Consider the following 27,899-nt stretch of genomic DNA (forward strand, 5'->3'; position numbering starts at 1 on the left):
ATATAGTAATGTAGACATCAACAGGTGCAAAGTGGTTTGGGCTGCCAAATTCTACCATCTACCAAGTCCACAGAGGGGCTCTTGCAGACATTAACAGATGTATTCCTGCTACTGGAATAACCCAAATTTAGAAATAATAAACACATGGTAAAATAATCAAATGCTTTCATTCATCAAGGCACAAACACACTTCTTTTAAATTTAATTTATTAAGGTGACAATTTCTATATTACACATCTTTCATGTACATCAGCAATTTAACGGAAAAGAAAATATAGTGTTACCATAAACCTCTTATTAAAACCTTTCTTTTACAAAAGAAAATTAGTTATTGACACCATTTACAACTTGTTTTCATATACAGGAGAGTGAGAGTGGTTTAGTTGTACATGGAGGATTCTGAAGAACAAAAATAAAAAGAAGTGGTGAATTATGATATTCACATATTTGCTTAACTGCTATGTCCCTGGGATTTTAGTATGTGGTTGACCCAGAACAAGATTAAAACACTCTGCATTCGGGATAACAATCTGAGGCAAAGATGTAAATAGGCAACTTAGTCAATCAAGGTTTTCATTATGATACATTCGTAATATTACACTGACTTTGTCTCAGTAGTTGTTATCCCAGCTGAAGTCACAATTAGCCACCGAAACAGGGCATGTGTCACCAGCTCAAGTCTTATAGCTTTTCCAAACTAGTGCATTTTCTTTCAACTTCTCAAACTCCTCTTGGTCTGGTTAATTCTCCACAGCAGGGTCAAGAAGGACTGATCAGCGCCAGAGTCCAGACTATTGATAGGACCATAAAGCCTATGTGGTCAATCATTTCTGCTGGCATCAAGATGCTTAAAAGGTAGTCTCGCATTGCCAGACCTTCCTCCACAGCGGTGCGGAGGAGGGTCTGGCTAGTCCACACAGCATTCCAGGATGGAAGAAAAACGTGCTCTGGTTTATTGGCATTTCCATTTCTTGGGGCTAGCTGGAGGCTAATTGAACATCTTTTAAAACTCTGTTACTGATCAGAGATTGTGTGACATCAACCAAACCAAAAATGTGTTTGCAGTTATAATACAATAACACGCTCAATGTTGGATTCCACGTTGTTAAAGCATCTGGAGGTTTCTTTGTGCACACACATCTGTAATCAATGAACGGTAATCTACCAAAATTGGCTGATCTTGGGATCCATAATCAACATAACCGGAAATCATATCTTTAAAAAATCCTTAACATTTAACACCTATCCAAACACCGTTTCACTGTGTTTCAGATCTTAAATTTGGAAGCAGTTTCTTTGTAAAACAAAATGACGTCAGAGGAATTTTGACCGCTACGAGGTGAAAATACTCCAAAGTAAAATGTTCCTTTAAGTGTAAAAGGGAAGACACAACTTTTAAATACCACACTGCATCTTTTTGAAAGCGATTTTTAAATTCCTAAGAATTTTATTTTTCCCCATTGACTTTGTGGATGGCTGTGGGGCAAGAAGAGTTAAAATAAGGTAATTACCATAACTCACCTTCAAATGCTACATGCGTATTAGGAGCTACAAGCAATTCTTAAAATGTATTTGCAAATTATGCATTCAAAATGTTATTAAAAGATTTTACCTAAACTTAAAAGATTTAGTTTGACTTGCATTTGGTGTTTTTCACTTGTCTTTTTGTCGTTTTTTCAAGTTCTGATACATTAAGTCAAGTACATCTCGAGTACTAAATACATAAATATCTTAAAATACTTCATCCCAAATGGATATCTTCAGATCGCCCAATGAATTCAAATTAAGGAAGGTGTAAAATGTTTCTGAAGCTGATATTAAGATGAATAACTTATGAAATACTCCCAGAATACTCTAATCCAAGATGTCCCATACCCCATCACAGCGTTAAAAACTACAACCCTATAAAACTAGGGTCAGTCTTCCACATTTGCCACCACTATAAATAATGGAGGCTACAACACTTTTCACAATTTTTAAGTGATTCGTAGATCACATACTACAGAACTGGGAACACATAACACTTTCTTTCTTGTGTTTTATATTAGGCATGATGCCCAAATCTCTTTGCAGCACGAAGATTGTCTTGTTAGTTAAGCATTATTTTGGGGAACTCTTTATAAATTCACTATGACGTAGCTATCATTTTATATTGTCACACGTTACTTTAAAAAAAATAAAAAATAGAAGCAAAAAAACAACATCCACTTTAGTCATGAGTAGATATGCAGATGAAAGTGTGAGAGATTTGAGGATGTGATGGGGAATGACAATGTGGATGATGCTAAAAGTGGATGCAACAAACAATCTTAGAGCAACAAAGTTAGCTTTTTGGTGAAACTTAACCCTTAGAAAGAAAGAAAAAAAAAGCACACCCTCTTAATCTTGCCTTAAAATAAACCCTGACATTTACCAGATGCTTTAATGCAGAGCAACTTAATAAGAATAAATCAGCTAGTCAAAGACACTTTGAGGAGACGCTACTGTTAGAACCTGGGACCCTTCTGGTTATGAGATTTCGACTGTAGCCCAAAAAGGCCACCCGGTTGCCTGTCACTGCATGATGATCATGTGCGGGGAGGAAAAACTACTGCAGTCCCATTAAAACGGATGTCAGGGAGGGTGAGTTTTCAGGATCCCATGCATAATTTGCCACACATTCTGAGAGATTCGGAGCACCTTCTGTGTTTTGGTTTCAAAGAATACAAAATTTCCACGTACCAATCAAGCATTGAGAGGCCTGCTGCGAGCATGGCGTAGACGCAAATCCCAGCTCCTTTGCAATAACATGCAGGCAACAGTCTCACACACACACCCATAGAGAACCATACAGGTGTGTGCATGCATGCATGAGCAGAAACACATAAAACACCCGCTTTTTTTCTGAAGGGGCTCCCTGATTTGAACTCTGGTGGTCTATACTCCTTCAGACTCCTGCACCCACTATTCAAACTTCTCCTGGTTTCTCTCACTCCTGCCCGAAGCCTTCTGTCTCCTCAATGGCAAACATCAGCTTCTCCTTCAGTTGCTCGTAGCTCTTGTAGGGTGGCAAGTCCAGTCTGTTGAAGCTGGGAAAGTAAAAAATAAACAAATAAATACTGGATTTTAAACTTAGCATTGGACTCCTTCTCTGGTGTTTATTCAAGGCAAGACCTCTTTTAGAATGAGCTGAATGAGCATCATACAAGACCCATGAAGAACTACATTCTCCTTATACCCATACATCCTTGCTGCTAGGAGGGCTTTTCTTGTGCCTGCATGGGATTATGTCCCCACAACTAACCAAGCAAACAAACCAAACTAGGAAACACTACCGCTTCCTACAATGAACTGCTACAAACAAGGCTTAGTCGGATCAAAGCTTAGTTAAGTAACAATGTCAACTTCAGGCGGTTGATCCACCGAGTCAATCTGCTGTAGTTTGCATGAACTCACCACGTGTGGCTTCTGGGAAGCCAGTTTTCTTTCCCCACCTTCTCCAGGCAGAACTTCTGGGGACCATTGCTTCCTGTAAAGAGAAGCACAGGTCAGTAGGAGCTTGAATGATCATGGTTAATTTAACACACCATCACCAGTATGACAGAAGAAACTGGGACAAACATAATCAGATCCCACAGATACACAGCCTTAAAATCCAAGTTAGAGACGGCTGCTTCCAGCTCAGTCTGCTCCGTTTTTAAAACTGACCATTTTTACTGTCTTAAGTATCAAAACAAATGGTGTCTATTTCACAGTCATGGTAGTAAATAAACAGAAGACAGGCAACTGACGTATGATGTAATTATTACCCATTAGGTCGGCAAAGCCTCCTACAGGCAGGCGACAGGTACCAGTGACAAACTGCAGAAGCCTCATCCTCTTCTCATTGTCCATCTCCTTTATAAACTGCAGGACAGAGTGGCATGCTGTTTAAAACACTGAAATGTCACCAGACAAATTATACAAATATGCATTATACATACACGAATTATGCAAAATATAAACAAAATCATTAAGAAAAGAACTGAGCAGGGAAAATGGGTTAAGGGAATTATTTGCTTTCTTTTCATCTAACTATAAATCGAGGTGTGTGCATGTGTGTGTGTGTGTGTGTGTGCGTGTGTAAAACAAGCAACTTATGTACAGTAGCAAAACTCTTTAGAAGAGACACGTCAGTATTGTCCGGAGAGAGCGAGGTCTTTCTCTGTGTGATCATTTTACAAGTAAACAAAGCCCAACTCACAGCACTGCTGTTGTCATTAACTTATGTGTTTGGTGATTTTGTCAGATAATGTCACAGTTAGGAAATCATGATTTTAGCACAACAACAAAAAAAACATACTGGGAACCAAGCAATCAGCCCTTTCCGAACAATCACGCGCTCCAAATGGGCACTGCACTAGTATACCAATAATAAACAGACATATTAAAAGTATACACAATTGTCTATTTTTTGGGGCATTTAAGACCTAATTTATAGGACAGCCGAAGATATGAAAGGGGAGAGAAAGGAGGAATAATATGCAGCATAGGTCGCAGGGTGAAGTCGAACCTGCGGTTGCTGCGTCGAGGTGTGTACACACACACACACACACACACACACACACACACACACACACACACACACACACACACACACACACACACACACACACACACACACACACACACACACACACACACACACACACACACACACACACACACACACACACACACACACACACACACACACACACACACACACACACACACACACACACTACCAGGTGAGCTACCCAGGCGCCCACAAATGTCTTTTAACACAGTCCAAAACATTTTGCCATAATTTCTTGAATTTGTCAGAGGAACCACAAAGTATGCATCTTAGCTTCTCTATTTGAAGGTGCTGCATTACGCAATTCACACATTTAAATTGGAAAATATTAAGGCTCACAACAGATTAGATTTATTTGGACTTGTATTTATCATATCCTTACTGTACATTACAGTAAAATAAGTTAAATCGGTGACCGCTGCTCATGCACACCGACCTGCCAGAACCAGACGATCTGTTTGCTGCTTCGAGCGTAGTGTCTGTAGATAGTGTTTCTCTGCCAGTCTGCAAGGTCGATCTCCTGCATACCACACAGCATCACCTGGACACAGAGATTATTAACGTTAAAAACTTCACAAATTCATTTTACAGAGCAGTAGGTGCATTCCAGATGTCAAGCTCTTCTGTGCATCCTGTAGCACACTGGGTATCACGTAAATGATGAGTTTCCAGCTCATCCATACCTCAAGCTCTTTAGCATCAAAGTACTGCAGGTACTGCTGAGGGAGGACTTCGTTGAAGCCTTCAAAGAAAGCCTGTGTCTGCTCTTCCACTCCTCTGGACATCCTCCACTCCGCTACTAGTCTAGGGGGCGAGACACAGCAAACACACACACACACACACACACACACACACAAAGATATTACACTCCATCTCATTAAACTCACAACACAGAAACTACATTAAAGCTATAGTGTGTAGTTTCTGTCTCCCCCCCATGAGGAATTCTAAGTAATGACAACACTGTCGTTGCATCCACCTGACGCAAGCCTTCGGTGGTCGCGCCCCACCCCCACCCCCCACGATGTTGCTAGTAGCCAAGGAGAACACGGAAGATTAAGAAAACATGATGGACTCTTCAGAAGAGGTAATGATAGTCAAGATTGTGCATACACCAAACAGTCCAACATAGGAATTCTTGTGCAGGCTCTTTAAGTCAAGTAAACAGAGTTAAGGGCAAAGAAAAGCACACACACACACACTAAAATAGAAAAAGATTATACAAGGTAAATAAAATAAGACAAAAAACAACTTAGATACTATACAAGAGTGTGAAAAATATAATAAACTATGAAAACTGTAACTGGAGTGTGATTACTACTGTAAACCAGGAGCTTGTAGACATACTATACCAAAAAGAAACAGTTGGAATAGAAGTAATAAATATATACAGGTTATAATATTTAAACATTGCCCTAAGGTTAATGTGCAATTAACAATTATGGGGGATCACTGAAGCAGTGATGACTACAACTTTTTGTAAACATAGCCATACTGAGAAATACAAAGAGAGTTTTTGTTGGGCTATTATTATATACCAAATTAAAAAGGCTGAATGAAAATGACAATAATCCACCTGATGTACTCCTCCTTGTTCTCCTCAGTGACTGGGAGGTCTCCTCCATCTGGTTTTAGCTCGTGGGTGGAGATTTCCCCCAGGATCTCTTTGTCAACAGAGAAGTACATCTCTAGCCCACACTCCTCGATGTTGTTATCCCTAAAGAGTAACACATACATTTACAGCACAACTGTTCCAACACTGAACGTCATCCATTCATACATCTAACAGTAAAAAATGGTTTGAAACGACATGGCAGACTCACAGCATGTCGGTCAAAATTAAACAAGTTGCAGAAATGTGAAGAACTGTAGCAGAGGGGGCAACCAAACTGAGGACATCGCTAGTGTTTAGTGGTGCTCTACATACTACTGTAACAGGACCTGCTATAGAAGAGATTGGAACTCAGGTCGTAAATAATACTTTAACAATTTTAACCAATTATGTTGAGTTCAGATTGGACTTACGGACAATGACAGTAAAAAATAATTCGCCCACAAAGCAAAATCTAACAATTTTAGAGCATTTTTTAAGCTCTAATCCTCTAAACGCATTAAAGTGATCTATTATGTGTGCTGTCATCACTGCTGACTCCTCTAACCGAGCCGCTCATTCATTCCAACAGCTGGCTTCATGGAGGCGCTACAGCTACTAGACAGCTTCTTATGGTTTTCCCAGAAAATTGGTTAGCAGAGATGCTAAGCTCTAATAGCACCATCTAATTACATGATTGGTGATATTAGATGGGAAACAAACTCACATTTGACAGAACTACAACATTAAAGAGATTTTAAGTTAATTTTCTGGTATTCTGGTAGTTTCAGATGTATATAACCAGTCCCTGTATTGTGGATGAGCAACATATGGTGGATGCTGGGCTTCCACAGGATGTTTTGGAGGGGCAGACAGAGGCAGAGGGGTAGCTCAGTGCTCTTCTTTAAAATAACTGTAAGCTTTTCTTTAAGTGTCACTGATGCAATTAATTTAGGGCCTACTAACATTAAAAATCAAGGTCAGTCAACGGACTTCAACTCAATGCAGATCATATTGGGTAGAAGTTGTGTCCAGGTGAGGATATCAAACTTCAAAAACGCCTTTCATGATCTGCCCAGAGAATTCACCTGTGTTTTTGTTGCTGCTGTGTACATTCCTCCTGATGCAAATTCAAAAACTGCACTACAGGAATGCACCACTGTTTTTGTTAAAAGGGACTACAAATGCACTTCATTGTGCAACCCTGCGTTATAAAATGACAATAAATGAACTTAGATAAAAAAAAAAAACTTCTATATAATAAAGTCTCACTTTGTCAGACCCTCCTTCAAAGCGCACTGGAGGAGAGTCTGGCTACTCAACACAGCATTCGGGGATGGGAGGTAAACGTGCTCTGGTTTATTGAAATTTCTTTCAACCAATTACAATCGTCTTTGGAGATGCTAAGCACCGGAGAAAAGAAGCGGTGCCGCAGCAAAATAGGCTCAGAAGGAACTTGTTTTGGTGGAACGTGTACGTTCAAAGGTTGTTTTACTCGTGCAACAGAAACCTCAGATTGGACAGTTAGTCTAGCTAGCTGTCTGGATTTCCTCTGCAGAGATCTGAGGAGCAGTTAACCATAGTCCTCATAAATACACCAGAGTTTGAAATGCCAACACAAAGGAATCCCAAGGAAACGGATATCCGGCCTAACTTGCTCTTAAAGTAGACTACCACCTCTCTCAAACTGCTGTCCACATGGCTCTGTGTACTCACTTGATCCACATGAGGGAGTTGTAGAACTCCTCGTCTATTGACTCCAGATCTTTGAGGGCCAATGCCTTGTTTAGGATGCGCTTGTAAAATGGCAGTGAGAAACCAGTGTCGATGAACTTGCCATGGAAAAGAGCCTGAGGGACAGAAACAAACGCCGCTTACTTGTTGTACTTGGTACAGTACAAAACCCTAAAACTACTCTTACAATTATCTTTCTGACCATACTAATTGACATAAACAAACGACTAACCATGGCAATGAAGCGTCCTATGAACTTAAAATACTTGAGGTGGTCCGGGTTGATGTAAGAGGCAGGGTTGATCTGCAGACAGTAGTTATCTTTACCGGCATATTCAAACAAGCAGTACATGGGGTTCAGAACTTCATGGGACAACAGGAAGAACCACTCCCTGTAAAAGAGGAAACCACAGAAATGAGACGAATGAATGAGAGCATGTGTGTGTGTGTGTGAGACAAAGATGAAAGCGCCACATAGCTAACCAGCTATCATCTTGCTACATACATACATATTAAAAAGTAGGGACCACTTCATTTAGTGTAGATATACATAAACCGTGTGAACTTTTACAAGAAATACTGCAAATGGATCAGGTAAACTGCCAATATCAACAGACATCAGGAACATATACAACAAAAGTCCCTTAATGAGCCAAAAGTAGCAACACATTTCAGAAAAAAAACATGTTACAAAATCTAAGAAAAATCATCCATATCTAATGGAGACTTCTGTTGTAGAGGTTGTGGTAAAGACAAACATTGCCTAAGAAATTTGTAGCAAAAAACTCAAAATCACTGGTTACAAAACAAGTTACAAAGTACCCAAATAATGAATGAGGAGGACCACAGCAAATACAATAAACATGCAATTTATGAAACACCATAACACTTTTTTTATATTTACTACGTGCGCGTACACATTTACAACCATGTATGGTGAGCCACTTTAACTACCTTGCCACGCCTCCGTAGTCAAGGCCTTCTTCTCCTGGGAAGATTATCCATAGTCTCCTCCGCAGATCCTGAGCATTGAAGCTCATTATCTAAAATGGAGACAATGATTTGATGAATTGGTGGTGCGGTCACTGTAATACACAACAGTAAAACGGGTTTTATGCGGTCAGCGCGGTCGGAGCGGTGCGAAAGGTGCGCGACTGCGCGTGGTTGCCGCGAATTGTCTGTTTAGAGCAGAGGTCAGAGCGGCTCCAAGAACGGAGTTCCTCTCTTTAGCCAATCATCGCAACGCAGAGTCCGTGTTGTTACAAAGTCTTGGAGGTGCACGGCACGGACCCTCGGCGCACAGCCGTCCAGGCTGATTGGGAATCATGATTTTCATTCAACGTTTGTGCCAAAGCAACTGGAAAAAAACTGTAAGGTGTAAGAGAATTAATTACTGTGATTTAAAAAACAAATTATTATTAAAAAAAATAAATATATATATATATATATATTAATTCACTCCCTGCACTTATCCTGTGTCATTGTGACATTGATAGATGACAGAATAGTCTTCTATTAGTTATGTTCAAGTTCAGAAAAACTGACTTTGAAAATATTTTACAACTGCACCCCCATCCCTGTGGCTTTAAAAATGTACCATTCTAAAATGCAGTGTTATTAACAGAGGTTAAAACATTGACATAATTAAATGTTTTTGGGAGGTAATTACACAGATTATAAATTCCACTATGAAAGTATAACGACAAAGTCAACCCCACTTCAGCTAGAGGTAGAGTAGGCACATCTTCTAAATACCAGACAAGGCAATGATCGGAGTGGTAAAGCAAATTTTCCCAGAGTTCAGGGAGCTCTGTGTGACTGCGCGGGCCACTTTACCTGCTGAAAGGAGTCCTCAAACAGGGTTTTTCTGGTTACGGTGATCTTGATGTGTTGAGGCAATGACAGTTGCTGGAGAAAAGGGGAAATGTCAGAAACATTTAGTGGTCAAATGTGCTTTCAGCTGTGACACGAAAACACATAGTGTTATCGCGCAGGCACCATGATCGGACTGGATTTGTGTGCCACAACTCTTACCTGGCACCAGAATCTGAAGTACTGTACTTTGGCTTTAAAGTCTCGAACGTAGGTGATCTGAGGTCCGTTTTCACTACGAAGGGAAAGAAGCACACACTTTTAGTGTGTGTCACACACACACACACACACACACACACACACACACACACACACACACACACACACACACACACACACACACACACACACACACACACACACACACACACACACACACACACACACACACACACACACACACACACACACACACACCTAAGGGTGTTACACCTGTGGGAATGACGAAGGAAAGTACAAGAGACTAGGTGGCCCATTAGTCATATTAGGATACTGCGTCACAAGTTCTAAACATAGAGAGGGATTTCAGAGACAGTGACTCATTCTGCGTAAATAGAACTACCTGGGAGAATAGAGCTAGCTGGTGCTGTATGTTCAATATGGTTAGTGTCAAATAGAAGCTAACACAAGCAAAACACTTTGGGTTGATTAAAAGAATCTGAAAGAGAATTACTTCCCTATTTTGCATCAAGTACACATTTTGTCTCCAGCTTTCAGTTCATTTTTAAAAGTTCATTCATAACATAATGGCTCAAGCACTCTGTGGTTTTCTCTGGTTGGAAACACACATCACTCATGCATCTCTGGCATGCAGAAGGGTTGGAAAGGCTAAAGCCAGAATGTGACACTGCCCCGACAAGATGTTTTCAAGTTCTAATAGTTACATAGTAAGGAGCTAGTAGTATACGGGTTTTGCGATTTTTTTTCTTTCACCTAAAAAGAAAACTCCAGTAATAATCCATTACATTTATTCAATCATCCCAGTTATTTAGTGACGTTAGAGTTTAACTTTTTGTTTATGTACCCACTTCCTCTAAATCTGTCCTTTCAAACCTGTCAGTGATTTCCTAATTTCACAGAATGTCTTTGGAAAGCAGGAAACGTGTTTTTAAAAGCTTACTTTCTTGCTTGTGTTTGATTATTCCAAAACCAGTGGTTGGAAGCTGTGCTAGAATGTGGTTCATTTGTTTTCTAATAGATGCTGGTACAAAGTAATACTGCTGTGTGACTCTCAAGTCTCAACATTTTAAGGGAGGTAGAAAACTAAACTGTGTACAAGGACATACAGTGAGGATTTGCCAGTGCGAGGGTCGATGTAGGTGGTTGTTCTCCTGTTGTGGTCTACGAAGTAGGGAATGCCATCTACAGTGAACCTCATCTCCCAGCCCTCTGGAAGTGGCTTCTCATTCAGCACACTAAAAAAATAGATAAGATTAGCATTTAGTGTTTCAGGAGAACCTAAAATCATACAAGCAAACAAATGCCATAACTGCCATATGGAAGTGTAGTGCTAAATGCACTACGCTACCATTTTCATCTGATATGCAGGTTAGCTGAAAAGTGGAAGTGGAACATGCAAACTAACCCCTGTGTTCGTGGGTCCTCCCACTGTGTTGTCCGCGTAGAATGATGTACAAAATAAACTCTGCCATTTGTGTCTGTTCTCTTCTCTGAAAAGACCGTAACAAAACAGAACAAAAAAACAGAACAATTAGTCCATTATTCAAAAAGTGTCAATTTAGGGTGCGCACCAAGGCATTTAACTTAATTTTTTAGACATTGGAGGGATTCTATAATTTCCCCCATGCCCCCTGTAGTAGCCTTAATTTATGTACTTGAGCCTCTATACAAAATCATCCCCATTGTGTATTGAGATGCAATAGTTCCTGTTGTACGTTTGTTATATTTTACCATTTGAAGTGAGACGGGACACCAACTACTTTATTTGTAAAACAAGGTACATTCTCCTGCGTTGCGTGTTGTTATGAACATTCAAATAAATAGTCAAATCAAAGATAAGGACTCATACATACACCTACAGTTTAACAGAATGATATTCAACGATTCAAATGAGTACCATGGCAAACATCTGGAGGTATCATCGTGTATTAACAGGGCTCTAAGAGAAGGAGCCAAGTCAAGTCAAGGTCCAGTTCAGGACAATTCAATTGTGTAATAGTCAGATTAGTCCACAGATCAAGCAATAAATGCAGTAAATCTTCAGAATTGTTGGTTGAGAAAAGCGACAAACAGTTGTTTTTGGTGAACAGGAAGAACTGCAACACATAACTTTCCTGTTGAGAACACAGACATGCAATTTCACAGTATTCAAGTATTATATTTAATCTTCTTGTATATGGCATTTACGTGAAAATGTGTAGGATCCCGGGTTTGTTTTCACAATTGCAGAATTTTAATGAAGTGGGCCACCTTGTCTTAAAAGGAATTTAGCTGCAATTCTGAGTTACACGGGTGCTGGAACTCATTGTTGAAAGCTACTTATCTTAAACAAACAACAAACTCCTTGATTACGTTCTTAAAGGAAAAGTAATATGGTGTAATTTGACACGTTAGTACACTGGAATACAATCTCAGTGAAGTCTCAGCAATGAAATAAATGGTGAGTGTTTACTGTAGGTTAAATGATGCCTGTGTCTTACCCCATCCATGTGGCAGAGGCCCGAGAGGATCAAAATCCTTATTCTGAGTGGCTGAGCCCTGGTCTTGTAGCTGCACAGCAGAGAATCAGAATCATTCATATGAATACAAGAAGTACTTAAAAAGGACAACTATAATGTTTTGGGAGTTGATGCACAAACAAATAAAATGGAGTTACTTTGGTTAACATCTTTAAGCTAGTTGTTTGACAATCAGTAGGGTTTGTCATTAACCGTAATGTCACACACAAACATAAACACGTTACTGCAGACTACGTAAATATATACATATATGGGTAGAATGACATGGGGGTGTGGTGGAACGACGTGGGGTGGCGTATGGGGGAGGGGCACAGATGGGTGTGTCTTGTATGTTTATGTGATTCATGTATTTTAATGTGGCAATGTTTAATGTTTGTTTTTATGACTGTTTAAAAGCCCTTCTGGGGACGGGAATTGGAAATTAGCAATAGCTATAAATTCTGTGATACTGTACATTGGAGATGTGTAGCACAAGTCGTAGCATCTGTCCCTATTCAAATAAACATGAAATTAAAAAAATAAAAATAATAATTTTACCTTAACTATAACCTTGTTCTGCCTATTGACAGTAACTGGGTTATTATTATTAAATATTATTAAAGTATCAGCCCAAGGTGAACATAGCCTGCAAAGCTCATTCTCAGCTAAAACCTTTTAAAACACTTTATCTCATGAAGTGATGGAACGGACGCACTACTGTTTAATCATAGGACATCCTGAATGCTGTGTCGCCATATTCCGGTTTATTAAACGGCCACATAAACACACAGTATCTCATAACAAAGAGGAAGTCTCACCCCAAATATGAACCTCTGGTTGAACTGCTGCATGGCACCCTGTAGCTGGCTGCGCTGGTGCTGCCACTGCTCGTAGTTACGCACCGTCTCCATTGTGGGACGCTGCCAGGTGGTGGTTCGCGTCATGTGATCGACAAAGTAGACCCGCCCCATCTGGTCGACACGACGTTCCCAGCTAAAAAAAAAACGACAAGAGGAGAGGAAACGGCGGGAGAAAGGAAAGAGTGAGTAAGGGTAGACTGGCTAAAAACAATCTCAAAACCATTATGGAATATTTAAACTAATTATTCCAGCAGTGATTTTAAATATAAATTGTTACTGGAGTTTAAGAATCTAAATTTTGTGTACAACTTGTACAATACATACAGTACAACTAATATATTTGATAATCAGTCATGTCAAGAAAGACAACATGTTAAAGAATAGTAGGGTTAAAATACCTACTGGTTCAAATGGGGGAGAATAAAACAAAGTAAATGATCAACGTGTTAGATGAACAGGGCACATGATCAAGCCGTATGCTGCTCTCAGCAAATTACACAAGACAGTCCAGCCACAGAGAGAAAAATCCAGAGGCCCTAGTGATGGGACTGTTGCAGCATTTTAATATCCGCAGGGTTTGTCCTAACAGTACAAACTGCCTGTAAAATTATATTTTTAAAGCAGTTAAAAAAAAGGTACCCTGTGGCGTTTTCTTGTATACAAACCATTTATCTTTGCATTTAATGTTTCTTGGCATGTTACAGCCACCAACTGCAGCATGAACCCGTCACCCTCGTGACATGTGCATCCTTGTGCTCGGGCAAGTAGAGCAGAAGATGCAAACAAGACTCCACAGGTAGTTACTGATCAAATGCAACGCTGTCTTTCTGCCAGCATCTTCGCCAATTCATTCGGATGATGAGGTGTGGCGAGCAAAACTGCTAGATAGAGGATTTGCGTGAGGAAAAATATCCAAGTTGGTGGATACAGGAACACTGGACAGCAGTTACTGTAATTCATAAATACATGTAATTGGATGGAGATAGCCTAAAAATAAATTATATCCTATAAATAGAATCCAAAAAACTTCAAACCAGAGATCTTCAACAGCAGGTCCTCATCCATTGATATGAAGCCTACATATTACTATTAGCTAAAGATAAAAACGGCCTATTCATGGAAAAAAAATAACATGTAATTGACACAACACTGAGGATAGGCTAAGGTAGCCACCCATACAGTTAAGCTTAAGGATTCACTGTGCCTTCCACATGTGCGTATGTTTAACATTAAAACCTGATTTATAAATAATATACATCATAAATATACAATATATGTAGTAGGGGGTCCCCTCTCTCTCTTACAGCTAAAGGGGTTCAAGGCCTAAATAAGGTTGAAGAGCCCTGCTTTAAACTAAAGTACTACTGTGTTAGTGTCTTATGAAAAAAAAGATCAAAAGGGAAGCACTTTTTACCCCGGGGGCAGTGGTTCAGGGCGTTCCCACGTTGTTCTCTTTTCCACGTGATCGACAAAATACAACCTGCCGTTCTGATCCACCCTCTGCTCCCACCTAGATAAAACAACGGCAATAAAAATTGAGGGCATTAGGTAATGGTGCTCGGCCCCAGCCATTTAGATGATGTATGGATTTAAAAACAGCTGTCACAACATGAGTCATGCCACTACAAGAGCTATTGAATAGCCAGGGAAGGTCATGATGTTGTCATACTGACGTCCCTAAAACAGCTCAAAAGGGGTATTTAAGGATAATAGCCTTAATGAAAGCAAAGAGAGAAACAACAAGAAAAGACAGTGATGGGAAAGGAGTGAATTAGTCACAGCCGCAGTAATGTTCAATGTTCAGACACATCGGTGTTGTTTTCTACAGACAAAAAAGGTAACATACCGCCTTTATCTATTAATAATAATGCTCCTAATGTGCACGCACTTCCATTTATCCATACATGGTTTCTATTTTTCTATATTTTTTGCTCAAAGATGACTCAGTTCTTTGCAACACACTAATCCTCCTGAGAGATTAATACATTTTTTTCTCTTCTTGAACTTTCTATTGATGAAGTTTGTGTTTTTGGAGCTTGCACTCCTGTCTTTCTCCTGCGTTTCTTTGTCTCTACAAGGTAGCAAAACATATAATCAATTGTTTGGCTTGGGCACTGTAATACTACTATTGCTCAGTGGGACATTGGGAGATCAGATAATACTGGTCATTTATTCATGTTAATGACACAATAATCTTGCATACGGGACATTTGTGTCAAACGTTTTGAGTATTCTTTATCTAAAACAATCCCCTCAGTTCTTCTGCAAATAATGCAAAAAGAGAGCTAACCCAGGGGGCAATGGCACAGCGTTGACAGCGGGGACTCTTGGGATGACAGCAGGGGTGATGCTGCTGGCCGGCGGTCTGGTTGCAGCAGCTCCAGAGCTGGAGGGCGGTGTGGAGTTTGTGTCTGAGCCTGTCGACGGACTTGATTCTGGGGCTGGTGAGGGTCCTGAGGCCGGTGTACGCACTGGTGTATCAGTACCAGACTGACCATCGCTGCCATCAGCTGGCGCAGAGCCATTAGTGGACGGTGCTGAGAAAATAAGACATCACAGATTTAAAATCGTAGATCTTCAGCAATTACAGAAAAACAAACAGTTGGAGTTGAGTGGCTGATGGTGAGGTTTAGAAGTCAGAGAGACTAACGTTGTTTATTAACATCAGCAACAAATCGCCTGCAGAGCATTTTAACAGCTACTCATAATAAAAACAACTGGAGACTGTGTACAAGCTGATATATGGGTTTGATAACATTTTCATAAAATCGGACATTACAGGTTGCAAGTGTTTCTGTGACTTCCTGTTCAGACTGAAGGCTGATGGAAAACGGCTGGAAACTGTCCGACTTGGCCGCGCCTTTTTGTCACCGCCCCCAGCTAACATCGCCTGCTCTCGTCCGCTTTACAGGTGAGGCGCAGTTCATGTCAAAGGAGCCTAGTCTCTAGAACAGATCTAAAAGGGACCTTCCTGCAGTAAAGTTCTGACCTGGTGAAGAGGTGGGTCTGCGTGGGGTTGGAGGAGGAGGTCTGGAGGGCCTGGGTGGTCGGAGAGGCCTCGAGCCCCCTGATGACACTGAAGGAGACCCTGTGCTGTTGGCTGACCTCCGGCCACCGGGAGAAGACCTGTGCTCTACAGCGTCCACAGCTGGGGAGCTGTCCCGACTCCGCCTGTGAGGAGGAAGGGTCGACAGAGATAAAGCACAACAAAAATCTGAAACTAGAAACGGGACACTCGTGAAAAACCAAAAAAAAAGAGGAAAACTAATCTACTGTACCTTATGACATGATCCCCATTGGGTTGCGATGACTCCCCATTTGATGTACCTAAAGTAAAAACACACAACATAAATGAAGCAGAAATAGGAGTTCCTGTTTACACACATAACAAAACCTTTTTCTTGATTATTCCCCATCCTTGAACTTCAAGCAACTAAGACATGACGCAGACCGAAATGTGCTCATTTCATGTTTTTCGAGGACTTTTCAACTAGACAAGTGCACAGGGAATAACTTGGAATTTCTTACAGTTGAAATGACAAATAAACCACAACTTGAAAATACTCAAAAACTCAGTAAAGCTTGTGGCTCTTCTGAGACTCACTGTGATGGTCGGCCTCGGCCGCGGCGAACATCTCGGCGTCGACAGTCATGCCGTCCAGGCAGACCGACAGGTCCCCAACCACATCTGACAGGTCTCGGTCTGCACACAGCTGTAAGGTCTGCACCACCTCAGAGACTACATTGAGACGACAAAAATATAAGATGGTCCGAGTAAGTCCAGGACAACTGAAATCGACGTCTGCCAATAATGACGCAGGCATAGCGGGAGCCAATCAGTGACAAGATGCATTTAAACTTCAACAAAGTCAAACCAGCAAAATACAGTTGCAGTTCAAAACTAGTTGTTTCCTTTAGGAAACCAAATGGAGCCTCCTCCAAGGCTGTGCCCTATCTCGCAATGTTAACAAATGAAAAACACTGTGTGTATCTGCCCCGTGATTCCGATCTGCTCCAAATGTAAAGGCTTCTTCCTTGGCCAATGCTGCACCCTTCCACCAAGTTTCTTTAATTTGGGCTAGCAGTTTTTACATACTTCTGCTGACAGACAGACAAACCAGTTGGCTTTATTGCCAACTGTAGATTACCGAGTTAGTTGGGAGGTCATATAGTCGCCATGAATGTTTTGAAAATCATTCATTTACAATAAAAGAGTACGTTACAGATGCATTGTTGCATTTCAAGTGTTGCATACGGTAACTTAGAGCTAAACTGGGCATCACTGACAAGGGAAAAATAAACTGTAGGCAAACACAAACAGACTAAAAAGGAATAAAACGAATGAATGAAAAGGGGGGGGGGACGTAATTTCATGTCAGCTACTGACGTACAACCACAACGCACAATCTAAAGTTTTTTTTATGATTGAAATACATACCCAAGGGCCAATTCAGGGACGTTTTTGAATCACTTACAATCCCGTAACTGTCTCCCATCTGTTGAAAGCCCGACCAAGTGTGACTTGGATTTTGCCTGTTGTCTTTCACTTTCCCTTTTAGCTTGTAGTTGTTCTTTGTTTAATTTCCTTCTTTTCTGTGATGGCCCTGCCCCAGTATCAGCCATAACTACAGCCGATAACTTCTAAAATAAAATTAAAATACAATTACTACTTTTACATACTCACTAACACAGGCTTCTCTATCTGAGACCCATCAGAATGTGTGCTCTCTAGCGCTGTCTACCTGATGTAAATCATTTTGTGACTATCTTCTAACCATATACATACTGGGAACTATATTCTCAGAAGGCGAAGCACCAGAAAAGCACAGTTGTTACTCTCTGCTCCTAACCACAGGGATTCCCATGTGCTGTGAGCAAATCACTCTGCCCAAGTAGCAGAAGTTGCAGTGCTTCGCCTTTCTGAGAATATAGTTCCCAGTATGTATACGGTTAGAAGATAGCTGTGTCTCATATGACCTTGTTATTTGTACACGCTGTGACTATACAAATCACAACATGTAAATAGGAACATGTTGGCGTTATTTTGTCAGTAATTGGGAGCAGTAGGCTAGTTGGAGCTGGCTACCTCCAGGATCTGTGCTAAACTAGGCTAGCGGTGGGTGCGCCAGACTGCGTTACGATACGCACGGAGATAAGAAGGGTATGTATGGACTTATCTATCTCTGGGGGATACGGGGAATAAGCTAAAGTCCCAATAAGTCGGCGTGTTCCTTTAAGAATCACAGAAAATAAAAAATGAATTGTATATTTTCCGTGTCACCACTGTACAACAATACCAGTAGTATTTTACTTGGCTCAGTGTTGAGACCACAACATTGTAAGATCTGCGGTTTCTGTTCAGGCTGAATGTTGTTCTTGCTGAGATAATCAAGGGCTCATTTGTAACAGAAACATTTCAGATCTAAAAGTAATTCAAGATTACAGTTATGGCAATCAGTGTGTATTTTCCTGCTGTGACATGGAACATCAATCAGCTGTTTGACAAGTGATTTGTACTCCGAGTCCTCGGTCATTAGCACTGCAGAACAAGGTCCATGCATAAATAATGATCAGGCAGAGGACTGAATGGAGTCTTTATGAGAAACACACCAAAGACAAACAGCCCAAAAATCTCAAAAGGGCAAAAAGGGGATGACAAAAAACAGCAGCCTCTTTCAGGAATGTTAAGTGGAGTGCCTTATTGATTAATTTAATAATAAACCACATCTGTAAATTATTTGAAATAATTTTTTTTAGGTTTGCAGGTTTGAAATACTGTATTTTAGGTTTGCCCGATTTTCAAAAGAGGCCTTGACAGCCCCAAACAGTTTTATTATAATAAATCTTTTTCATCTGGCAGTTGCAACGGCAGTTTGAAATAAATGAAAAAAAGAAGTGGGTAGCTGGTTGTAATAGTGAACAGAAAAAAAGCTTTCAAGGAGGAAAACCAAGGAAACCCCCTTACACTATGAGAGAAACCAAAACAAAATAACGATCATATTGGACAAAGATTTTCCACAAACGTTGTTTGAATTAGTCTCACATGGTACTCCAGCTACTAGAGTACTAATCTACCTAGACCATTTCATGACACATAATGTCTTTGTACACACTGCAGGCCTCTGAGATCAAACAGAGGTTGGCCTTGTACCATTAATCTTAGATTAGTTTGAAGTGGAGAAGAGTCAGCATGGATTCGGTTAGTCTTAACAACTAACCAAATAATTCTGAAATAGTTTTTGAATGAATTTCATCTGGGACCAATGTATGCCTTATTACACATCTCTAAACATACAGTAACACAGAGTGTGTATGTTAATGACATGCGAGTGTTTTCCAGCACACGCACACGCACACACACACAAAAGGAAAACAGTGAAGACAATAGTACGGAGTGGGCCAGAAAGGTAAAAAATAGAACATACGTGTGTCACACACTCACTTGTCATGTCGTTAGACTTGAGCGTGTCACTGACGTCCAGCGTGGCCATGCCTAGCAACACGTCTGACTTCAGGGTCTGGTGGCTCCAGACGCGAAACACCAGTTTGCTGAATGGAGTCACAATCCTGTTGATACAAACAATTCAGTTGATACGTGCAACGCACTGATACTTTTGAAAGACAGATGTCCACTAAGGATCTGAGAACAGAAAGCCCTCCACGGTCTTACTATCAGAACCACAGTTTCAAGCTCAGTGGGCTTTCAGGGAGCGCAATGTCCTCTTTTTCAGCAGGAAACTTTTTATCTGGAGTTCTCTTCATAACAATTTACAAAATGTAAACAAAAAAAGGTATTAGCTCAATATCACGACTCCCACCACCATCCAAATGTATAAGCATTTTTGTTTAAATAATATTGTGAAACAAAGCGGTACTACTGATAGCAACAAGGATAAACAATGAACTTCATCATTTTAGTGGGTGACACACCACAGGTTCTTTTTGCAGGCGAAAAAGTGAATGCAGCTGGTAGTTTGTAACCCATCAGCCACTGTGGCTTTGTCCTGTCGTGAAAGCAACCTGCAGACAATAAAGTTTAGAAGCTATTCAGGGACAACAAGTGTCTTTAAACATCACTATGGCCGTTGTTTAGCTAACACCCAGGAAAAAAAAAATAACATTTTTGAACACATGGGCTCAGGTCCGATTATATCCCATAGTAAACATTCGTTACGTAATAACTAGGCCCCCATGGGTTCAAGAGAAACTGTAGGAGAACTCTGTATTAAGAAGGTCACTCTGCACAGCACACAATCCTGTATATGCTACAGTGAAGAGGACGTCTGATGTGTTAATATGTCGGACTACAGGACTGTGCCAGTAAACTGAATGTACAGTATACATTTAGAAACAGGATTCCTGTAAATGAACCGGACATACTCTCTCACCGCTGTGTGTCGTTTTCCTTTTACGTGCCAATCACTTGGAGATAGCACACCCACACACACCCCCACACACACTCTCTCTCTCTCTCTCTCTCTCTCTCTCTCTCTCTCTCTCTCTCTCTCTCTCTCTCTCTCTCTCTCTCTCTCTCTCTCTCTCTCTCTCTCTCTCTCTCTCTCTCTCTCTCTCTCTCTCTCTCTCTCTCTCTCTCTCTCTCTCCTGGTGACTCATTTAAGCTGCAGGCAAAACATCTGGCTCATGATCGTTACACCAGCAATTTTATACAATTATAAGGAAGTCTATTTTGTATGCTTTGGAGAAACCTCTCAAGGTCTGCACAGTTTTCTTAGGAAATGAGGATGTGCAATGCCACATACTGCAGTCAGCAGTCATTTTTCAAGATGGGTTTCTTCCCTGAAGCCAAACCCCAGCTAACTACACTGGTTTCCTTAAGCCCTTAAATCAAACTCTGTGGAATATTAGCAATCTCATGAACAGACACCAGGGTTTATTAGGCCAATACCATCAACAGAATTGTTGAAGTGTTTGTACATTTCGGCTGAACTGTACCTCACCCAGCTGCATGGATGTTGATTGGTACAGTAGGTTTCCTTTACAAGCTTCTCAACAAATTTGAAGTACTACAACATTCTGCTATTGATAATACTGTAACTACTTGTCCTCAAAAACCTCCAATATTTCTTATACTGTATCAATAATGGATAGTCACCAAAGGATAGTAGTTATTAACAAAAACAACACAAAAAGTGCTAAGTGCTGCTTGTTCTTGTCAAACACTTAACTTCAGTGTGTGCTCACATAAAAACTGTGCTGGAGACAAACCTGAAAAAAAATATGCTTTTGTAAATAATAGGGTTGTTTTTGAGCAGCCTGAAATAGCAGACTGGTAATATTTAACACATGGAGGGTGAATAATAATAAGGGTAAGATGTCTACCAAAAGATAAATAAATTGCCTCCAGGATTTTTTCTGTGAACAATCAAACATTCACTCTGTGTCCTATGTGTTAAATTCCAGCACAGCAACAGACCGAACATTTGCATTTTAAATACTATTTGAACACAGGTCTGGCTGGAGTAAAGACTCTCTTACGAGTAGGGTTGGGTATCGTTTGGATTTTTACGATTCCGATGCCGAACCGGTACTTTTAAAACGATTCCGATTCCTAACGGATTCCTAAACAGATTCTTGAAAAACTTCTTTTTAGTTTTTTTAAATTGAAAATTATTTAAATTGAACAATATATTAACGTTTTAAAGTACTTAAATATATAATAAGTAAACCTAAGTCACCTAACACATAACTACAATAATTTAACAAATAACAGTTACACTATTAACAAGTAACAACAAAATAAATGTTGTTGAGTTGGTGAGTCTTTTGCAGAAAAATGACCATATTTGTCTTCTCTGGCAAGATAGGACACCTCTCCTGACTTATGGCAGGTCCTGCACAGTAGAAAACTCTCTCAGACGGTGTCCTAGAGGCCTGTACACACAGGTATGAGTTTGAAAGGGAAGACAATTTTGGGAGGCTGTCCCGCCTCCCTCACCAACAGGCTACAGAGTCTTGTCAATTGACTAGCAGAGCGAGTGTAATATGTTTACTAGCGATCACGTGCAGTAAATGGTCAGTTTTGGTGCGCCCAGAGAGAAAATATGCCATTTTAAAAGTAGCCTCCATTTACGGTAGCTAGCTAACGGTAGACTACAGAGAAAGTGGGATATTTTACGTCTGTTTTGAAGCGTGTACAAAAAGCCGTCTATCAGCAGTGATTGTAGAGCGCAGGTCGGAGAATAGCGCTTCACGCTGCAAGCGGGAACGTGCGCCACTCGGCAGAAAAGGAAGAAAGAAAAGAAAAAGAGTCTGCCGCTGTCCGGAGCAACAGAGGGAAAATATTTCAGTCGGAACCGAAATTTGTTCTAATCTGGTCCCAATACGACCGTTTGCGTAGGAACCGGTTCCATAGTGGAACCGGGTTTCGGTACCCAACCCTACTTACGAGTAGCAACAGAACAATAACGTTCTGATCATCAGAAATATGTGATCACATGTCATATGGGGTTGGTAATCCCGGCAAGACTTTGACTCACACAGTGAGCGGCTGCTTCCATTTGGGGCTGTGGGTGTTGTTGCATTTCTCTGTTTTCTTGGACTGGCCGTCGACTGTCACTTCCACATAAGGACTGGGACCAAACCAGTTTTTCTTGTTCTCTTTTAGTTTTGCTGATAGCACTGAAACAGGGAGACAGGGAGAAGGAACCATGCAGTGGGCAGACAGTCAGACAGCAGTGATGGTGCAGAAAGAAAGAGAAAAAGGGAAAACAATAATTCAGGAACAGTGCACACTTTTAAATAAAAAAGCAGAACGGGGGCTCAACACTGCAATGAAAACTGGATTTAACCAGTGCAACATGGTTTAGCTGGTGAGGCAGCGTCAGTGACTATATCAAGAGGTCACTCAGGCAATGCAGTGATGGACAAACACCACCACACAATTTAAAACACACAAGGCAGAAAGGCAAAGTTTAGGTTCTCACAATAGGCCGTAGTCACGGCAGACATTTTGACTTGTCATAGTAGGAATAGCACAGGTGTTACTGATAACGTTAACGATGGCTCAGTCATATTTAGGGGTCCCAGTAAGCCATGACAGTGTGAAAGTGAGCCAGCATGCACAATAGCAGGACCCTGGAATTGAAGCAGCTAAATAGAATTCAGCCATCCTCAATTGTTTTATAAACACGTGTGCTTTTCCTTGAAGAATACGTCTGAGAAATTTGAAAACATGTTTTTGACCTGGACCTCTGTTCCTTTTGACGAAGACTTACCAATGATTTGTAGCTGTGCCTTCATAGGTAACCCGTTGGAAGTGCTCGACTTGGTGACTCCACTTGCCATGTCATAGGGCTGGGGTGAAGGCCTGCAGCATAGACAGCATATCATTATGGTGGTGACAAATCACTTCCACACGGCTGCAAATTTGCAGCGTACAGATGAGATCATTTAGATCAAATATATTAAGAAGAAAATGTGAAACACTTACTAGGGCTGCACAATATAAATATATATATATATACACATACATACACACACATACATATACATATATATATATATATATAGATTTATAGATTTATATATGTAGATTTTTTGTGTTAATGAAAAAAATGTTTAGTTACTAAAAATGTAATTTTTCTTTTTTTGTTTTTCTTTTTAGTGGTGCCATTTATATTCAATTTAATTTTATATTTGTTCCATAAAAGAATGTTGGGAATTATTTCCTCTGTTTTGTTTTAAATTCAATGAGCAAATATAAGATATTAGTATCAAGTATGATTTAACATTCAGACCCATCATACTGACTGCATAACAATCAGTCAGTCACCATTAGAGACTGACCATGTAGACTTTCAGACAAGAGGCATACAGCAAATTACTGTTGCCAATAAGAATAACACACAATTATGGTCTTCTTGAGACCTCTAAATTACCTCATGTGCACATCCCACATGTGCACTTGTTTTTGCCTGTATTCATGTCATTTTCATCAGTTTTCTGCTTGAACCATGAATAGGGCTGCACAATTAATCGCAATTTTATCAAAATCGCAATATGGACTTGTGCAATATCAAAATCGCAGATAGGCGCAATATTTGTTAAAAGGCAAAATATGTGTCAAACTATTCTGAATGAAGTATTGTGGTGCAGAGACATCCCGGCCTACAAATCGTATCCTACAGACTAAAGAAAACATCTTTGTTTGATACAGATCATGTTGCTGAAATGTGCTATACAAATAAAGCTGCCTTGCCTTGCCATATCAGTCAAAATAATCGCAATAAAATATTTTCCTCATATCGTGCAGCCCTAACCATGAACCAATATTGAGCCATAAAGTCAAACATAGCTTACCGAGCCTCCATAGTACCCCATGTAGCCCTCAGCTACTTGAAATACTACTAATATTGTATTTTTGATGACATCTGACTTTCCCTTGGGAGGTCAAATGCACTAACTCTAAGTCCCTTTTGGAGAGAAGCGTCTGCGGAAGAAATGTAATATAATGTCATGTAATAACGCTCATCTGGAGCATCAAACTTAATAGATGGGGAGGCAACATTTATAAATTGTCTTCCTGGAATCCATCCTCAACACTCAAACAGTGTTGTTGACATTTGCATTCAATACAGTAATAACAACAGACTGACTGTGAACTCAAAATATATAAGTGATGTCTAGTCAAACAAGCCTGCCACTCTCTTGGAGTCAAATTGCTGCACCATCATGGAAAGTAATAAAAGGAGACAAAGGTCAAGCCTGCAGTCTGTGAAATACTGCCTGCATTAACCAGACTCAACCAGACCAAAATACCACCTGTGCCTATGCTCCTGCCTCCTGTTCGGTCTAACTACCTGACTGCAACCTGAGCCACAAAAGCGTACAACTGACGATGACCTAGATGCCGTTCTGAACGAAGATTTACTTTATACTGCAACTTGAATTTCTACACATCAATCCACGGTTATCTAGGTATACCAGATTACCACAGTGGGCATGTCATGTACTTACAGTTACTGATTTCCTACATTTCCCAGCCTTTTAGCAACACACTTTGAAAAGGACCACTAATTAGCTGCTGTGGTGTTCTAACCAAATCCTTTCTAAAACAGTGAGAAAAACTGCTTCACTTATTCACTGCTCAATCCTGACGATGAAACTTAGGGAGAAATGTGTATGTCGGCCTCTTCTGGGATGGATTGTGCCGGTAACTTTTTATAAACAAAACATTCTTGTAAACAGCTCTAGAAAGAAGCCTTAAGGAACTGACACAAACGCCTAATGTTTATGCTTTCAGTTTTAGATCACTTTTGTTTGTTTTTCTTCACAAAATCCACTGTAACTGTAATGGAACTATTATTACAAGACACACAGACAACAAGGTTACTTGGTTTTGGGGATAACAGTGCCTTTAAAAATAAGCTGCACCACTGACAAAAGGGTCAATCAAAGAGAAAGAGAAAGAAAAGGGATACAATGGCACAGGAATTAGGTCCTGTAATCTTTCCTAGATCCTGGTCTGTGCATCACTGAATAATGCATGTCCCTCAGTCTGTCTCGTCCAGTATGCACATGGCCGAGCAGAAGAAAGTCAGGAGCTCCTGGGTAAACTTTCACTTTGCCTGCTGCTTTAGGCTCCGTCAATAATTCATTGCAATTGCTGACTTTGCAGCCTCGTGAGCAGGCAGACTGTGTGTGGTAGATGAGGGTAACAATTCGCTGAATATTAAACTCTACATGGCTTGCCTTGTCTTGGATTTTTTTAACCAGCTAAATAGCATCATCCACAGGCCACTTAATTATGTTACGGGAGTCTGTGAGGCATTATAAATTGAATTTGAGCTCAAATTGCACCATTTCCTTGGTTATAAAGCTCCAAGTAGGGTCTCGTATAGGGTGTTGTGCACTTGAACAGCCCACTTTGAATAATATCACCTGAACTCCTCTAAAGATCAGAAATATCTCTTAAATGTGTCTAGGCTATAATTCTCAAGATGCTTAGCTCCTCGGAGTGGTTAACTCAAACTGTTACACCATGAGCACACAAAACAGTGGTGCATATTTCCAAAACATGCCTTCATGATGACCCACTTTATCACATGATAAAGAGAGAAACAGGTTATTCTGTTATAATGCTTCAAGGAAACAGCACTCAGGAGTTTCGGGTCTATTTGATATTCTTCACCACCCATACTTAGACCGGTAACAGATTGTCATCTTTGATTTTTCAACCGAGATAATTCATGGCTTTTTTGTTTTGTTCTGAAGTACACCACGATAGCATATAGAAACCTGACGTGATCACAAACAAGGTCCCAGATGGAAATCAAACATGACTTATGTCATTCAGGTCAGGAGATGTTGGAGATATTGTGCTGATTATTTATAGTGAAAACATTTCCCATAACAACCAGAGCCCCAGCCCAAGAAAACAGACAGGAACATAGCAGTCAGCCTTCCTGTTTGGTCACCAGATGACTAAACATTCCATACTACTACATAAAAAAAAAAACAATGGCAGAGGAGGACACAAATCAACACAACCAACCTTGCCAAGTTGCTGACGCCTAATAACCGTGACAATAAAATCATTGTCTCTTTCCTTATTTGCTTTATCTGTTTTCCCCGACATAAATAAAATTATCCAAGGATACCAAACTCTGCAGTCAGAAGTGATGCGGTTGGGAGACACCGTTAAACTTCAATCATGAAGTTGAACTTCAAGGTTTAACTTCAATAATAAACAAGTTTGGCAGCTTTAACAGCTCTAATTTCAGTTCAGTTTTGCTTAGCAGCTTGATGTAGAGAATGTCACATATGTCGTACTGATGAGTGGCTCCTAACATTTTCTTAAAGTCATTTAACTGAAGAGCGCATAACATTACCAGCTATTAAATTGAGTTTGACGTACTGTTCTCGTGAAGACACGTAATTTAGCTAAGGGAAAACAACTCCAAATCCAATCCCTTTAATTCAAACTGTAGCTACTAGTAACCAGCATGTATGTCAATAACTGACAACGGCCACCTATTTGTAATCATTATCCCTCCACATATTGCCTTTTTGGTACGCTAAACTCTGCTGGTAGAAATGACATAATTAGTTAATCCAACTAGGAATAACGTTAGATAACGAGCTAACGCAACGTTAGCCGTACAGTGAGGAACAGTATGTCCTGGTTAGCTATTAGACTGCACTGACGCTAAACCCTGTGAATATTTACAACGGCGGTGTGGTCACAGGAGTTGCTGAGTAGCTAGCTAGCTACATGTTGAATATCAACTGGTCACCAGTTCTGACAGCCTGCTGCCATGTCAGCCTGGCTAACTGCTAGCCTACTAGCTCGTGTCACCATCATGGCTGGCTGGTAATCCCAAAGTCCAACGGCTAGAAAAAAACAACAACCAGATACGACCGGTGAGAGATCTAGTAATTTGTAATCACTTACCCAGATCGGAAGGGGGGCTGTAAAACCAAACTGTTAACACTGCAGTGAACCCCCTACCCTAGGTGTGCAGGATGTTGAGGTTTCAGTCGGGGTTTCACTTCAAGGAAGAGGAAACTTCCACCATCTTCGTAAAATCACGTCACGTGATCGAAACAAGGTGGGGCGCACGCTTCTC

General features: G+C 40.4%; 1 protein-coding gene across 2 annotated transcripts; it reads right to left on the reverse strand.

Moving 5' to 3' along the window:
• Nucleotides 1–190: 190 nt before the first annotated feature.
• Nucleotides 191–27,862, reverse strand: itchb (itchy E3 ubiquitin protein ligase b). 2 transcript variants are annotated; one of them, XM_028582788.1, is made up of 24 exons: nt 27,725–27,862; nt 23,547–23,638; nt 22,809–22,950; nt 19,754–19,878; nt 16,916–17,050; nt 16,590–16,638; nt 16,301–16,482; nt 15,602–15,848; nt 14,726–14,821; nt 13,270–13,444; nt 12,434–12,503; nt 11,359–11,443; nt 11,060–11,188; nt 9,936–10,008; nt 9,738–9,809; nt 8,856–8,944; nt 8,134–8,293; nt 7,884–8,017; nt 6,153–6,293; nt 5,260–5,380; nt 5,013–5,117; nt 3,789–3,885; nt 3,436–3,508; nt 191–3,068 (listed from the first exon to the last, which is right to left on the reverse strand). In XM_028582788.1, the coding sequence occupies exons 2-24, from the start codon at nt 23,614–23,616 to the stop codon at nt 2,969–2,971; spliced, it is 2,670 nt and encodes an 889-aa protein (XP_028438589.1). In that variant the 5' UTR covers nt 23,617–23,638; nt 27,725–27,862; the 3' UTR covers nt 191–2,968. The 2 variants fall into 2 exon arrangements, with proteins under 2 accessions (XP_028438589.1, XP_028438590.1); XM_028582789.1 differs by lacking the exons at nt 22,809–22,950; nt 27,725–27,862 and having other exon boundaries at nt 23,547–23,608.
• Nucleotides 27,863–27,899: the final 37 nt, after the last annotated feature.

Source organism: Perca flavescens, chromosome 7 (assembly GCF_004354835.1).
Source record: "Perca flavescens isolate YP-PL-M2 chromosome 7, PFLA_1.0, whole genome shotgun sequence".
Lineage (NCBI taxonomy): Eukaryota > Metazoa > Chordata > Actinopteri > Perciformes > Percidae > Perca > Perca flavescens.

Bases quoted from the DNA above. Each gene is read 5' to 3' on its own strand.
- itchb (XM_028582788.1), bottom strand. From the start codon at position 23,616: ATGGCAAGTGGAGTCACCAAGTCGAGCACTTCCAACGGGTTACCTATG. The intron at 16,639-16,915 runs GTGAGTCTCAGA...TTTTTACTTTAG, and splicing joins GGCCGAGGCCGACCATCACA to GTACATCAAATGGGGAGTCA. The intron at 3,069-3,435 runs GTGAGTTCATGC...TTACTTTCCCAG, and splicing joins CTTCCCAGAAGCCACACGTG to CTTCAACAGACTGGACTTGC.